The 15,885-nt window shown below is 42.2% G+C and overlaps 2 protein-coding genes across 3 annotated transcripts in view; one reads left to right on the forward strand and one right to left on the reverse strand.

Moving 5' to 3' along the window:
- Positions 1-12,875, forward strand: part of SEL1L2 (SEL1L2 adaptor subunit of SYVN1 ubiquitin ligase) — a gene marked incomplete at its 5' end in the record, with an annotated part of 119,147 nt that extends 106,272 nt beyond the window's left edge. The window contains 6 exons of the mRNA XM_082670289.1: positions 4,468-4,596; positions 4,738-4,995; positions 5,606-5,764; positions 11,153-11,294; positions 11,384-11,460; positions 12,758-12,875. Coding sequence (XP_082526415.1) covers positions 4,468-4,596; positions 4,738-4,857 — 249 coding nt within the window. The 3' untranslated portion in view covers positions 4,858-4,995; positions 5,606-5,764; positions 11,153-11,294; positions 11,384-11,460; positions 12,758-12,875. The remainder of the gene's footprint in view (positions 1-4,467; positions 4,597-4,737; positions 4,996-5,605; positions 5,765-11,152; positions 11,295-11,383; positions 11,461-12,757) is intronic.
- A 2,526-nt stretch (positions 12,876-15,401) lies between these two features.
- NDUFAF5 (NADH:ubiquinone oxidoreductase complex assembly factor 5) overlaps positions 15,402-15,885 on the reverse strand; it is a gene marked incomplete at both ends in the record, with an annotated part of 32,700 nt that continues 32,216 nt past the window's right edge. Inside the window, 2 exons of one of the 2 annotated variants that reach the window (XM_082671293.1) lie at positions 15,402-15,494; positions 15,676-15,758. In XM_082671293.1, coding sequence (XP_082527419.1) covers positions 15,402-15,494; positions 15,676-15,758 — 176 coding nt within the window. Of the gene's footprint in view, positions 15,495-15,675; positions 15,759-15,885 lie in introns of those variants that run through there. The other variant, XR_014297726.1, reaches the window with a different exon arrangement.

Below are 15,885 nucleotides of genomic sequence, written 5' to 3' on the forward strand. Positions count from 1 at the left end.
GTCCACCAAAGATTTACCACCAACAAGAAACATCCACACTTGACTGTTGAATGTGTTAAACCATTGAAATTTGGGAGTTTATTGGTTGCAGATGTTAGCATTACTTTAGTTAACACACAATACAGCTAACGAAGCCCCACTGGGTTATTTTGGATAAAGTATAACTCTAGTACTGCTACCCTTCCACCACACTCCTCCCAAAAGATGCACACACACATGCACACAAATACAAGCCAACAAACACAAAACTAAAAGAATCTTACTGACTTTCTATTGCTTAATGAAGTCCAGACTTCTTACCCTGGCATTCAAACCCTCCCTGACCTAATCCATCTTGACAATAATGGCTTGATATGCCACTATTTCCCTATATATCTTCTAGACTGCTTTTCCTTTCCCCGCAAGACCTTGAACTGCACCCTCCTGACCTTAGGTCACATCACCCCATTTGCTGGAATGATCTTCTCCCACATTTTTGCCCATTGAAGACCAATCCATTTTTCAAAGAATAGCTCCAGTATCATCACCTCTATGAACCCTTCAATGAAGCCCTAGATTTAAAAGACATCTGCTTCTAAACTACCATGGTAACATGCCTTGCTTTTCTTCATTCATTTATTTACTCAAATATTTATCAAGTCCTTGTTTTGTGTCAAGAAGGATCTGAGAACAAGACACCCTTCAAAGCGTTCATAGTCTACTGTGGAAGAGACACGTCCATAACTAAAGTGAAAGCCCAAAATGATGTGCATGCATGCACACACAAGTGAAATACTATAAACTTGTTAAAGAGGAAACCATTCAGGTAGAGGAATCAGTACTGTCAGATTCTGTTCTAAAATGTTTTTGTAACATAGAGTATAAGACACACATGATGCTCTTTTTATGTTTTCATTTTTTTCCTTTGTTTTGTTTTTAAAATGGAAGAAAGCAGGTATGTTTTAAGATACTGACTAGAAAATCTATCTAAATTAAGAAAAAAGGTGAGAGGAAATGAGTTTCAATATATATAGTTAGACCTACTAAATAACACATTTTTTGGATCCTACAGGGAAAACAAAACCACATCTACTGAATAAATTATAAGTAGATCTGTCAAAAATAAAAGTAATTATGGCACGAAGCATTTTTATTTTTTTCATTTGTCTGGTCTGACCTCCTATGGAGTGTTAGAGCTGAAGCTTTAAACACCAGAATAGAATTATTTTCTGGAAAGGCCAAACTAAAGTTTGACATTAAAATGGCCCCCTCGGAAATATGACAGGACAAAATATACATCTCTTAGAAATGGTCATAACCTTTCTTGAAATACATGTCTATTTAATGAAATAATCAGAGATGTGCAAAAAAATTTGTGTGTGTATACCTTTATTTATTAGAAAAAAACCCTACAAACAATCAAAATACTCCAAAATAGAGAACATGTTATATAAACTATTGTGTGGTGGTATACTACTCCATTATGTACTTTATGGCCTAGTGACTAAGTGAGCAGGCTAGACGCAGACTCTCTGGATTTGAATCTCAGCTCTGCCATTTACAAGTCATATGGATTTAGATAAGTGACTTAACCTCTCAGCGCCTCAGTTTCTTCATCTTTAAAATGAAGTTAATAATATCATCTGCCCTACAGAATTGTAACAGGGTTTAAGTAAACGACAGTGGTGAATGTCACACAGTAAATATTTAATAAGTACTAACCATTATTATGAAATACTGTACAGCCATTAAAAATAAAAGTATTATAGGCTAAAGGAATATCTTAGGACATGGTATATTTTTTGAAATATATCGTTAACTTAAGAAAACAGAAGACAAAGTATCATACAGAATGAAAAATTCCTAAATTAAAAGTATGTATGTATGAATATATACAAAAACACTGGAATGCTGGAAGGATGTGTATGAAATATCAGTAGTTACCTCTGTACAGTGAGATTGTGGGTGTTTTTTCCTTGTTTGTTCACCTCTGTATTTTCAAAGTTTCCTCTAATTAACATATTTGTAATAAGAAAACAAGAATGAATTATTCAAAAAACTACCTCTGTCCCAGTATAAGACATTTTTGATGACACCCAAAGATTCGGGGCTGGAAAACTCCTGAGTCATGTAACTGAACAATTTTCACAAACCAGATCCTTTATTGCTGGAGAATTCTATATCTTTAAGTTATAAGCAGCTTTTGAACATGTGAGCATAGGGCGGTACTTTGGCACACCTGACATTAGAGTTAGAAACACTTAAGAAGTCTGTAGATAGGTTTATATAATCTCCTAAATCACTGAATTTAAAGCAAAATAAACTCAAACGTACCACAGAGAAGTTAAATGTAAGTGGACTGGATGTGCAATGGACTTAAATAATGAACCCTAGCCATCATCAAAGCACAGTTTATCGCGGGGAATTTTCTTTGTGTGAATGGTTTGGATTTTTTTTACTAAGTAGGATCAAAGAACAAGCAGTCTTTTCTAGAGTCTAGTAATAAAATTTCTTTTATATGGGTTGCCCTAATTAGGCAGAAGGGTTTAGGATTTTCTTTCTCTGCGAATTTTAAAGAAAGACTTTCCTATCGCACCCCACCCCCATTGCGAATCGTGAGGCCACCTCGGCCGGGAGCCAGCTCATCCCACTTTAAATGGTACTTCTCTGCTATTTTTCATTATAAGCTAAGCAACTGAATTGTGATGTTTGTGCCTCAAGAAATAAATTAATAACTCTTGCCTGCCTCAAATAAGAAGGAAGGAATGAGATATCGACAAAGGTTGCCTCTCCTTGAACGTCCCATCCAAGTTAACATGCCTGTCACGTGTGGAGGTAACACCGCTGTTGTGATCTGTAGGGTGCTTTCAAGTGAACACCCTCTGAATTTGTTGGAATCAGAGACACATTTAGAGTTTTTATAACATCCATTTTCTCTGTTGCCAGGAAGATTTGTTTGGAACAGTCTCCTGAATTTTAATTATTTTAAGCAAGCATTATTCCTCTTTCTCAAACAAATGCATTTACCAGTCCACGAAGCTTTGGAAAAAATTAAGAAATGACAAGCAAAACATAGCTGAGAGGACACCACCCAAGAAATGGGTTTAGCAGAGGCCTCAAGGATTCACAACTCTTGAACCCTGTGTAACGGGGGTCTGGGAGATGGAGAGGAGAAACAGAGAGATACTGGATGAGCACAATTTGTGAAAAATCCCTCTTCTTCCCCTTCTTTTGAAAATAATCCACAGGCACCCAAGCAAAGTATAATTCTGGCACTGGCCTAGGGTGCTTCAACCTTTAAAAGCAATTCTACTTAGCCTTTTCATTACTCGGTTTGGGAAAACAAAGCAAATATAAAGCAAACAAAAACAAGCCGTAAGTAGGTGAAAATGAAAGATTTTTGATCTACCATGGCGTAATTTAATGGGGAAAAACAAGTTCCTAAAAATATAGTACGTCATTTATGGAATCAAATTCCAGCCTGAGGACCAAAATAGTTTATTCGCTCATTCCTCGTTTATTCACTCATTTGATAAGTATTATCAAAGACTTGCTATGTGCTTAGCACTTCATTAAGCACTGGGAATTCAGGGGTGAACAGGCAGTGCAAGCCCTTGTCTTCAGGGACCTGGAGACAGACAATGAATAAACAAATCCCATAACTTCAGGTATGATAAGTACTAGGAAGTCACTATCTGTATTGCCATTTGTTTGGGGAGATGTACTGTTAGTGTCTGTTCTCCTGCCCCTTTAATTGGAATTATACTTAAGGTCTGGTCCAGAGATATCCAAGAAAGCTCTTTGGAGTCTGTGTTGGTTTTCTATGGCTGCTCTAACAAATGACCACAAATTCAGTGCCTTAAAACCACACACATGTATCTCACAGTTTCTGTAGGTGAGAAAGCTAGGTGAGCTTGACCGGGTCCTCTCTGTAGGGTCTCACAGGCTGAAATAAAGGCTGTGCTCCTTACTGAGGGCTCTGGGGAAAAACCTGCTTCCAAGCTTATTCAGGTTGTTGGCCAAATTCAGTTTCTTGCGCTTATAGGACTGAGGGCCCCATTTCCTTGCTGGCTGTCCACATTCCTTCTCCTGTCTGCGTGGCCCCTCCACAAGGGCAAGTTGAGTCCTTCCCATCGCTAGAATCTCTGACTTCTCCTCTGCCACATCTCTCTGCCTTTCTCTTCTGCTCTCTGAGAAAACTCAGTGTTTAAGGGCTCATGTGATTACACTGAGTCCACCAGGTCATCCAGGACAATCTTCCTATCTTAAGGTCTGTAACCTCAATCACATTTGCAAAATTTGCTTTGCTATTGTAACATAACATATTAACAGGTTCCAAGGATTAGGGCATGAGCATCTTGTGGGGGCCATGGGGGAAGATTGTTCAGCCTACCAAAGATAAGTTACTGTATTTCAAACTATGGATTCCATTTAATTTCTCCCAAAGAATCTGTACCTAATGAGTATGGGCTGTTCTTCTCTTTCCAGGACGTTCGCTTGGCCAGGAGATTATATGATATGGCTGCTCAAACAAGTCCGGACGCTCACATACCTGTGTTCTTTGCCCTCACAAAACTGGAAACTGTGCATTTGTTTCGAGATATCCTGTTTTTTAATGTAAGTTTGTCTCAAATACGTCCCCAAAATCTCTGAAAACTCCAGTGAGCAACTCTTGGGAGATGGGATGGAGGTAGATGATGGTTCTGAATGAAGTGGGAGGCTTCGATTTATTTTTGACAGAATGTCTCTTGCCAGCAGTTTACCATGAGATGGAAATGGATGAAATTGGACAATACCCTTGGACCATACTGGGATTTATTTGTGATTGGCCTAATTGTTGCCGTGCTGATCTTCTTGCTTAGAAATCGCTACCTGTAGGATCTGGACCACAGAAAAAACCTGCTCACGGGGACCAGTTCACTTCAAGTCATCTTCACTAAATAAAAAATTTCCCCGTCAGACTCAGGAGTCTGCTGCTGATTTCCCATATAGGCCTGTGATGGAAAATGGACAAAGGTTGGGACCCATCCTCTGAGAAACCATTCCAGATCTCCTGCTTAGTTGAGGTGACCACTTGGGGAAGAGGGGATTGCTGGAGACTGATCACCTAAGATTTCCTTACAAGCTTCTCATCCTGGGGATCTAGTCCTGAGTTAGGGATAAAGACCACCCATTTTCACGTGGTTGTGACAGCCTGTCCCCTTTCGAGAGGACAAATGGGTTTCTTGGCTCCTACAGACATACTCTGCTTCGGGAGAAGCGGAGTTTTGGGAGGGCAAGAACACAGATCCCTCAGAATGTGATAAAGGCAAAAATTACAAACAGATGCTTTGTCTTATGGGAGTGATCTGGTGAACCACATTCTATCTCCAATGAGCCGAAATTCCTCATGGCATTGCTGTGCCAGGGGGACTGACTCAGCCTCCTCAGCCGGGGGCCTTCTATCAAAGCTCCCTTAGCAGCTGTGCAGTGAACGGCACCATTTGGGGTCTCTCCAGCTTGTACCCCTCTCTTCCATTCCTCACTGGACCCCTGTGGAATCCCCTTTGGAGTATCCATAAAGGGAGAAATTACCAGCCTCCTAGGACAGAGGCTAAAGGGCCCGGTTCTTTGTTTCCTCTGACAGGTGAAGCAGAGCTGCGGCCCAGTGCTGGGGACAGTGCAGGGAGAGAAGAGTGCAGGAGGCCCATGACTTATGTGAAGGGCCAGTCTTGGATCTCACCCTCACTGAGCCTCAGTTTCCTGATCTGCAAAGCGGGAAGATCTTCGAGATCTTAGAGAGCTGGTATGAGAATGAATGGGATAATGTATGTAAAAGAATTATCACAGGGTCCGGCATCTGGAATAAACTCCATAAATGGTAACTTGTAATATTCTCTAGAAGCTCATGGCAAGTTGCTTGGAATATGCGGACAGCTGAGTTGATAGCACTCAATGCGGTTTCAGGGCCCTGCAGTTGGTTCTCCAGCCAAAATGCTGGGTGTTTATGTAGGAAAAGATTGTGCTTGCCTACTTGAAAACCCAAACTAGGGACAGGAAAAGAGTTAATTAATAATGTCGATCATGGGAATTACCTGGCAGTCCAGTGGTTAGGACTCTGAGCTCTCACTGCTGAGGGCCCGGGTTCCATCCCTGGTCGGGGGAACTAAAATCCCATAAGCCTCGCAGCACAGCCAAAAAAAAAGAAAAAATGTCAACCATGATCAGAAAGGGGAGGGAAATGGATTTGGAACCAAGCCTGGGTTTGAGGTCCAGCTCTGTCCCTTAGTAGCTCTATGACTTTGGGCATAATTTATCCAAACCTGTTTTTCCTCCATAACATAGGATTAATTCCTTCCTGACTGGAGATTTTTGCAGTTTCAATTAGCCTGACATCACATGTGCTTTGTAAACATTGTACACACACATACTAGCCACAGTCATTTACCTGGCCGTTGACTACCCAGGCTTGTCTGAGGTCCGAGTGTTTACAATTTCCTGACACAATCCCTAACTTACTAGAGAGTTCCAGTTCCAAAGGAATGATAAAAGCCCCATTCACAAATGTGAAAGGAAGGAGCAGGCATCCAAACCTCAGGTCAGAGCCTAACGGACAGGAGGCCCGTGCAATTATCGCTTTCATGTGTCTGGAATGTGAGCACATCAGAGACGGGATAAGTGCAAAGAGGGGAGCGTGGAAGGTGAGCCCCGGTTCCAAGACTGGGTGAAAGATGAGCTCCTAGGAGGTAAAGCTTGTGAAAATAGCTGCAGGCGGGGTGGAAAGAGAGACTCTGCGGCTTGCTAGGTAGAGTAGAACGCTGCCTGAAATGCAGGAGCAAGGGCAGCGTGAGCTCATCAATTTCCTGTTTCAGCTCGTTGTTCCAAGTAAATGTGAGCCACAGGCTTTGAAAGAGCAAGTGGTTCGTTTAGGGTGTTTGAATCATTCAAACGTCTGTTTCTGGGCCTCTGCTCCAGAGCCTCCACTGTAGCAGCTCTCACCACCGCGGTGCATGGACTGTACACCTGCCCGCACCTAGGCGGCTTTGCGGTGACTGACCACTGGTCACCGTGCACTATTTTGCACAGAGCCTTCACATAAGTGTCTCAATCAGAGTACTTTTGGTTGCAAGAAAATACACCGTGTCAGCTTCCCCGTGGTGTCCAGCCAGCCCAGCTGCGAGCCCTGTGAGAGTGGTGGCTAGGCCTTCTCATCTCTAGGTATCCAGGGCCTCAGATATAGTAGGTGCTCAATTAGCACTGGATGACCAACTTGCCCACACCCACCTTCCTCACATCCAACCTGGTCCAACCCACCCTCTTCTCAACACAAGCTCGTCACGAAGTGCACAATGACTCATGTTTTTATAACTAGCACAGCAGCTGGTCCTTCAGAGTTCCCAACTACAACGCAAGGGAGGTTGAAATGGAGTTTATCTGTGATTCATACAGTTTTCTCTCCTCAGGAAAATGGATGCTCTGGAGCAGGCTCTATACCTTTTAAAACTCCCGATGCAAAATTAAACCAGAATCTCTGGGGGTGGGAGCCAGGCAACAGAGCCCAGGTCGAGGTCTACTGTAACCCGCAACACTGAAATGTGCTCTAAACAAATTCGGTGTAAGGGGGTGACTCTGGGTTTTGCAAAAGACTCAGTACCGAAGACCCTTGGATGGAGAGCTGTGCCAGGGACGTTCACAAATGTACCTCCTGCAGGGTGGGTGCAGTGGCTGGGCCTCAGCTCTGCTGGGGTTGCATGAGTGACATCAGGCCTGCCGCAGGGCGCTGGACAAGACTCTGGAATATCTATGTTCCAGGCCTGTCCTCCAGAACCAGCTAATGACCTCAGGCATATCAGTCTCTCTGTGGGACTCAGATTCCTCAACTGCAAAATAAGAAAGATTTCTCTGATGTCTTACACCTCAAAAGTTTTATAATTCCAATCCAGCCTCTCAGGTATAACATTAAGATCTATAACAGAAAAATGCCTTAAAATCTTTCCATGTGTGGCAAGAATAGAATGACTTTTTAGGCTGTGAGATTATTTCAATTCTTAGCTTTTGTTCCTTTTTTTCCCGCCACCTAATTAATTTCGTCCAGCATTGGTACCTGTGTTTTGATATGGAAACATTTTTTGTGGTGTGTGCTTGTGTGAAATGAGTTATCGTAATTTGTGTTTTATTAATCAGAAAATAATTTCTAGGTAAAGATAAAGTGCCTCTGGAAAAAAGGAATATTCAATCTTCGCCTAATAGAATATTAGAGCAAATCTCTTATATTTGAGATTTGGATTTTGCCATAGAGGCAAAACAGCTGTCTGAGGTCCTATGACTTATTCTTTTTTAAAATGGAATAGTGACTCTAAGTGGCATCTGTTTATTAATCAATCTTCTTGTGTGAGCAAGAGGGATTTTATGTAGGACAAATGGTAATCACAACAGCAGTCAATAATTTGTTCTTGAAAGCTTCTCTAAAATTCATTCTATCTAGGAAAATAATAGCTAACATATCATGCTTATAATGTGCCAGGCACTGTTCTAACCGAATGTATTATTAACTCATTAGAGCTTTACAACTACCTTCCCAGGAGGATACTGTATCATCTTCCCTCTTCTCCAGAAGAGGAAGCTGAGATCAAGTAACTTGTCCAAGGCCACACAGCCAGGAGGACCAGGTCCAGAGTCGAGCTTTTAACCACTGCACTGGATTGCCTTGAGAAAGTTCATAAACAACTTTTGCAAGATAACTGAATGTTAAGTTTTCCTGCAACCATTCAAATTATTTAACAAGCCTTCACAATGCCAGGCATTGTGCTAGGCTAATGTTTCCCCAAACATGTTCAAAGTCTTTCAGGGTGCTCCTTGATAAAAGGGTTATTGGGTCATTAAGTCTGGAAGATGCCATAAAATATAGACTCCTCTGGGAGAGTCACAACAACATGAGCACATTAAAGATTCTGAGAAGTCTTATAGGATATATCCATTTAATTTTGTTTGACCCAGCTTTTCCAACCATATTTAGCTCCGGAAACTCTTCCTCTCCCCCTGCTCTAACCGCTACCTTCTTTTGTAGCACCTATTAACAGCACTCTGTAATCTGAGGGCTACTGCACCGGACATGTAAGTCATCTTATGAGCTTGGCTTTCCAAGCCTTCGGAAAGGGCATTTACGCTCTGCTGGGCAATGTACTAATGCGTCTAGGAATGGCGCATGTCAGCAGTTGAGTGACTTACAGAAGGTAAGCTGGTTAGTGGTAGAAAGGGGATTCAACAGGCAGGTCTGATTTCATAAGTCATGCTGATCACGCTACCGGGCCACCCTGGTATCTAATGACAGCTGGACATCTTGCCTGGCCTGGAGACCTATCATCCCACAATATAAGGCCCAGTCATCTCTGATGTAGGCCTTGATGTGACCTCACATCACGGTTCTAATCTTATTCTCCAGGACGAAGCCCTTCCCTGTTTCCTCCCTGTTTCCAGTCCCCCTGCCCCTTGCTATCCGTGTCCATGTGCTGTGCATGATACCCAGATTCCACCGGGATAAGAGCTTAGCCTGTAATCCCAATCAAGTGGCTGATCCCTGGAATTTGAAGCTGAATGTGTCCGGTACCCACTGCCTGTCTTTCCAGCATCCCGCTCCTTGATGGGCTCGCGGGGATCCCCGTTGTCTGCCTGGCAGCGAGTCCGTCTGGGCCATCTCTGCGGCTGACAGAACGCTGGTTATAGCAGTAGCACTGCTCAAGGGGTTGAACACTTAGCTGAAAGGCAGAACTTATGGACAGAAAACATCGTATAAAGTGCTAACGGAGATGGAACTCACAAAAGTTCAGGATGGCCTGGGACAAGAAGGCAAGATTAAGTTGAGCTGGATAACCGACTGAGCTGAGAGTGGAAGGGACCTGGAAGAGTTTGGAGGGCAGGCGGCTCCACAGGGACAGATCCCAGCACAGGGCTGAGCATGTGTTAGAGGATGGGGTCACCTGCCTGGTTCCAGTATGCTGGTTGGGATGTATGTTTATGGGGGGGAGTGGAGACATGGTGAAAAGAGTGGTCTCTCACACAGAAGGCTCTGGCCTCCAAAAGAAGGCAGCGTGATAAAATTAAGTGCTTTGTCCCATACAAGACCGAAGTCACATATTGGCTCTGCCGTGTATGTGACCTTGGAGAAGTCACAACCTCTGTGAACTTGTTTCTTCATCTGCAAGATGGGGACAGTGTAGAACTAGTATCTACTCGATAGGGAGCTGTGCTGATGAAATGAGAATTGAGAATGCTTATCAGAGGCTCAGCACACTGCCTGGCAGGAGCATAATACACATTGTTTTAAAAGGAGCGCTTGGCCAACCCGCGGCACCTTGGTACAGGGTAAGTGAAGCTGCTTTTGCTGAGAAGCTTAGCTGGCTTCAGATGAAATCTAAAGTTAACACTGAAGGGAAAAGAAGTCCCCAGATGTCAACATGGAGACTGAGAAACTGCAAGGATGGGAGGGCAATCCTGGCTACTTCTGTCTTGGGACCCAGATCCTTGGGTTGAGCTGAATGCTTCTGAAATCATCCTGCTCGATGGCTCACAGCCATTTCCCACCGTAACGTAGAGGAGGGATGTCTCATGCTCCCCTCAGTGACAGGGGCTCCAGGTGGCCTTGACTCTCAACCAATGGGTGGAGGGTGGAAAAACATTTCGTTTGAAAAAGGCCCTCAGGAACTTTCTTGGAAGGCAGGCCTGTGGCCTCTTTTGAGATTTGAGTACAAAACCTGCAATTTTACAGATGAAAATCCTGAGGTCAGAGAGATGGTGACAGCCCACGTGTCAGGAACCAGTAGGGCCAGGACTAAACCCAGACCCCCTGACCCCCAGTCCCTGCCCTTCCCTCTACTTCTGGGGTTTTGGCAAGGGCTGCCAAGTCCTCCTTTGGGATTCTCCTCCCCGCCGTCTCCTACTCCCAGTCTCAACCCAGGCTCCTACCACTGTGACCTGGAGCTGCCCCGGACGGTTCTTCTGCAGGGCTGGCTCTGACACGAGTGCTGGCTGTCCTGAGCACACGCACGAGACTCCTGTACGAGGAGTCTGGGAACCGGCCGGATTACAGCCGGACTTGAAAGTGCAGGCAGTTTATCTTTGCCTGGTTTTGGCAATGGCCTGCAGGACCAAGACAGGATCGACTCTGGCTTTTAAAAACCCTTAACCATTTCCACAGCGCTGTGCTCACCTGAGAGCCTGGAACAAGCACGCAGCATCAACAGTCCATCCTGATAACAAGCTGTCAGCAACTCAACAGCTGAGGCAGGAGGGACTGACTGAGAAAACCACAGCCACTGTTACCTCACTGAACTCTCAAGGTCAGAGCCTTCCTTCTCACGTTCCCTGGTTTCATTATGGACTCGCCCCATCAGGTTTCTTGAAAATTGATCCTCGTATGTATTCCTAGGAAATGAAATTGAAGCCTACTAAATGTACCTTGGGAGGTTAGTTCTACTTCGAGATACCATGGACTCAAACCTCAAGGTAAGCATATCTCGGGCCCAGTTTTCCCCGAGAACAAAGGTAATACGGTAGTTTATGCTGACTTTATACAATTTCAAGTAAGCAGAATATGTTCTATACTTCAAGGAACAACTTGGCATACCCTGGGCACCTAACTTTTCCCAAAGTGAGCATATTAGTTATCTAAGGCTGTGTTAACAAATTACTCCAAACACAGTGGCTTAAACAACAGACATTTATTATCTCAGTTTCTGTGGGTCAGGAACGTGGAGTGGCTTAGCTAGGTGGCTCTGGCTCATGGTCTGTCATGAGACTGCCGTCAAGGTGTCACCTGAAAGTCACACTGGGGTTGGAAGATCTCCCCCGGGTTGGCTCCCTCGCTGGCAGGTCTGTGCCGTCCTCTCCAAAGCACTGCTTGATGCCCTCCACGAACGACGCTGGCTCTCCCTGAGGTTGTGATCTCAGACACAGCGAGGAGGAAGTGGGCCTCTTACTACCTCCTCAGAAGGGACACACCATCACTTCCATATTCTATTTGTTGGAAGCGAATCACTGAATTCAGCCCAGACTCACAGGGACGGGAATGAAGCTCCACCTCTTGGAGAAAAGAGTATCAAAGAATCTGTGGATAGATTTTAAAACCACCACAGACGCCAAAGCATTATTTCCCTATTTGTTAACAACAGTACCTTCCGCTTTCTTCAAATTTGTTTTTTTAATCCAGAGAGATAAATACCTGTCAAGTATCCAGGCAGAGAATTAAAGTACCCCAATTTCTGGAAGGGCAGGTCTGCTTATTAGTTTCCTGAAGATAAACTTCACATTATTAACAGCAGCAATAACAACCACCCCACCTCGAGCCCCCCTCTAAAAAAAACCCTCAAAACTTTCTTCTTAGGCAAGAGAGGCTAAAATAATCATTTACAAAGGAATAAAATAATCACTATGCCAAGTATTCTTCTTTTCCCCAAATGTCTTTTAATGTTTCTTTCCTACACAGATGCCAATCCATGGTTAAATACTTTTTTTTCATCCTTACTTAAGGGATACACACTGAGTTATAAAAACTGTATCTTCAATATAGGCCATACTGTAATTGTTTCCACCTAGTGGATAAAAATGGTACTAAAAGGGTTTGGAAAACAAAACTTGCTTCATAGCTACTTCAGGAAGTATACCTTTCTGTAGCTGTAACTTTTTACATTCATATCACAAACTTGGTATCTATGGGTAGCTTCCATCTCAACGAATCCTGAAGAAATTCTTTGTTTTAAAAATGTAAGTTTTCATGAATACTGCCACCTCTGTAATTCTCTAGGCCAACAACCTGGAATACTGCTAACAACCAGGAAATAATCCAAAATGTATCCCAGCAGCCAGCAGATGTCCCAGGTCCACCGCCTGAAGCCATGTTAGACTGACGACTAAGAGCGCAGAGAAAAGTCGGGAGCCCGGCACATGGGTCTCGATGGGTACTTGTTAAGGGAACCAATAAAGCCCATGCATTTTACTCCAAGAGTCCTTCTCGCAGAACCTCCTCCCTCTTTCCTACCTTAAACCCCGACCTAGAAACCTTCCAATCTGAGTTCTAATCTTACACATCACAAAGGGGCAAGAAGAACTGACTCAAGAAAGTTCATTTCTGTAAGGCCACTGAGATTGACAGCAAGTAAGAAAAATGCAGGAAAAGAGACAAACCACCTCATTCTCGGGGCCAGTCAGTGTAGGAACAAGCAATGCAGTACAAGCTGTGATAGTAACTGTCAAGTTATAAAGTTATAAAGCTATAAAGAAAAAAAGTTGTGATAATAACTGTTGACTTATAAAGAAATGGTTATGTTCTATACACTGTTTAAAATGTAACACATTTTGGAAATATTTTTTAAAATTTTGTGGCTTAAAAGGATGAGTCCCTAATCATTTGGAAAACACAGCTATTCAGAAAAATAAATTTCCTGAAGGTTCCAAACAATTAAAGCTTAATAGGTACTTCAAGCAGATATTAACTAAAAGAAATAATTTTACTACTGTCACTCACATTAAAATAAATAATTTTACTACTGTCACTCAGGTTAAACAATAAGTGTTCTCAATTCATTGGGTTAATTCCTCTTTATTTTTTTAAACCAATGGACCTTGTTTTTGAGATTGCTCAAGGTAGATTCCTCCCCAGCTTCACCCCACCACCCACATATTCTCTGTTGGCATGAAATAAATGAAAGTTAATATCCTTGGTAAGAAACTTCAAATTTTACAGAAAGATTAAAAAGTCAAAGTACAACCCTCCCTCCTAGCTTCTGCCCATCTCCTGCACCCCCGACAGACATTCAGACACTGGGACAGGTGCAGAGACATCTGGTTCCTCAGTCCCTGTCCTCAGCAATAACCACTTAACAATGCTGCATGCATTCTTCAAAAACAAATATCAATACCTATAAACGCCGGTCATTTAGGAAACACAGACACCGTGGAATATGTCCTTTCCTTAGGCATCAGTTCACACTTTAATATGTAGGAGTTTTTTGTTTTCCTTTCCTTTCAAGTCGGAAAATTAAGCTAAAAAAAACCTTCCCCAAATTCTGCTGCCTAGGTATTCTTTTCCTTTGTATTAAAAACAAAAAAGCCACAAAGAGTATCCCAATTTCTGATATCAATGAATGTCCTAACTGAAGAGAGCAAGAACAGTAATTTCTTTTTCTCCTACAAAATTCTTGTTTTTAACTGTAACTTAGCCTATGAAAGGGTACATTTTCCACATAATTTAATTTGATTCAAAATGGAGCTGAATATCTACCACGTAAGGCATAGCCCTGGACTCAGGGAGAGCTTGGTGCTCGTGTGGCAGAGGGAGGGAAGGCAGGTGGGAGACACACAGAGAGAAGCAAATCCTACAGTAACTCCCCTAGGGCTGAGGAGGAGGCAGGGCCATGTGCATTAAATGAAAAGGACAGCAAATGGCTCGGCACTGACTGGTGAACACACTCGTCCTCACTCTTGGGTGCTTCCCAGCTTCCTCCTGGCTGCCTTATCACCACCTTCTTCCATCTATTCTACACTGTCTGAGCTTGACTGGTTCCAATTCATTTTGATCATGACAACGGGACAGTGGACCTGGATTAGAATAATATTGCCAAAGACCTCAAACAACAAAGGGAAATCAAGCAAACAGCACTTTTCATCACTGTGCAGATACCTTACATGTAATTTTGCCTCTGTAATTCTTTAAAATGTTCTCCTCTTAACTAAGGTAGTATATAAAATGATAGGGGTCTCACCCAGATCATGGTGGTGAGAAAGAAATAAGATTATAATTCTGATGGTTTTTTAAAAAAAAAAAGGTGAGGAAGGATTCAGTAAAGGTAAACACTCTTCCAAGGTACAAAACTACTTAAGAGCTCTAGAGAGGTTCATAATCCTCTGTTCCTCTTCAAAGAGGAACATAGCAAAGAAGACAGTATCACAAATAATTCTGGCTTAAGTATCTTAGAATAGTTGTTATAAAAGACTACATTTTTATTCTAAATGAGCCAGAACACGAAAGAATCTAGCAACTTGTCATTCTCCTCATCTCCACAGCTAACGTCCTCTCACAGAAATAACACAAGATCAGAAGGAGAAAAAGGTACAAAATGTCAGCATGGGTAATGTTTTTCCAACAAGTCAGGAATTTACGTATGTTAATATATTTGTGGATTTTTCATAGAAATATCTTCTTGCTTTTGGGCTGACTTTGTAAATAAGGCACTCAAATTACTAGATAACAGTATCCATATGAAAACAGAAAACATGTGAAACTGAAATTGTTACTAAATATAGAAGAGTATCAGGCTATTCTAATTATTAGAAAAGTCTGACAGTAAATAGCTTATATATTGCTTCTTGTTTCAAAATGCAATAATTTTAGACGTGAAAGACCCATCACTGATGAAAAGTCTGGACTATGTTAACATTGAATAAAATATTTATTGTGATTTTTTCCCCTGGGACATAAGATCATTTATTTTTCCTAGCTCTCCAAATGACACAGTTGCCGAACCTCTTTTAGCTGGTCTCGCCTGAAAATAATGATAAAGATTAAAGATATTAGAAACTGATAAATATCATAGCCCTAATTAACCCTCTTAATGCTGTCTTATATTTAAAAAAAAACAAACCACCCTAAATAAATAAACAGTAATTAGTAAATGGAAACATGAACCCACTAAGAAAAAAATTGATCTGTCTTAGTAATATTACCTGTGAATCATGATATTTCCATCCTATCATGTAATAGATCTGATAGGTGGCAGGTACAGAACCATCCTCATTTCCGTACATTTCTATAAAGACAAATCATGGTTAGAGTCTGAAAAGAATGCAAGTAGGAAAAATAAATCTGCTCAATGAAAGTCATGTCTTCCAAAGAGAAATGAATATTAGAATACTCATGGGATTCTGAGAATGCCT

This window comes from Grampus griseus (assembly GCF_964374135.1).
Source record: "Grampus griseus genome assembly, chromosome: 14".
Taxonomy (NCBI): Eukaryota; Metazoa; Chordata; class Mammalia; order Artiodactyla; family Delphinidae; genus Grampus; species Grampus griseus.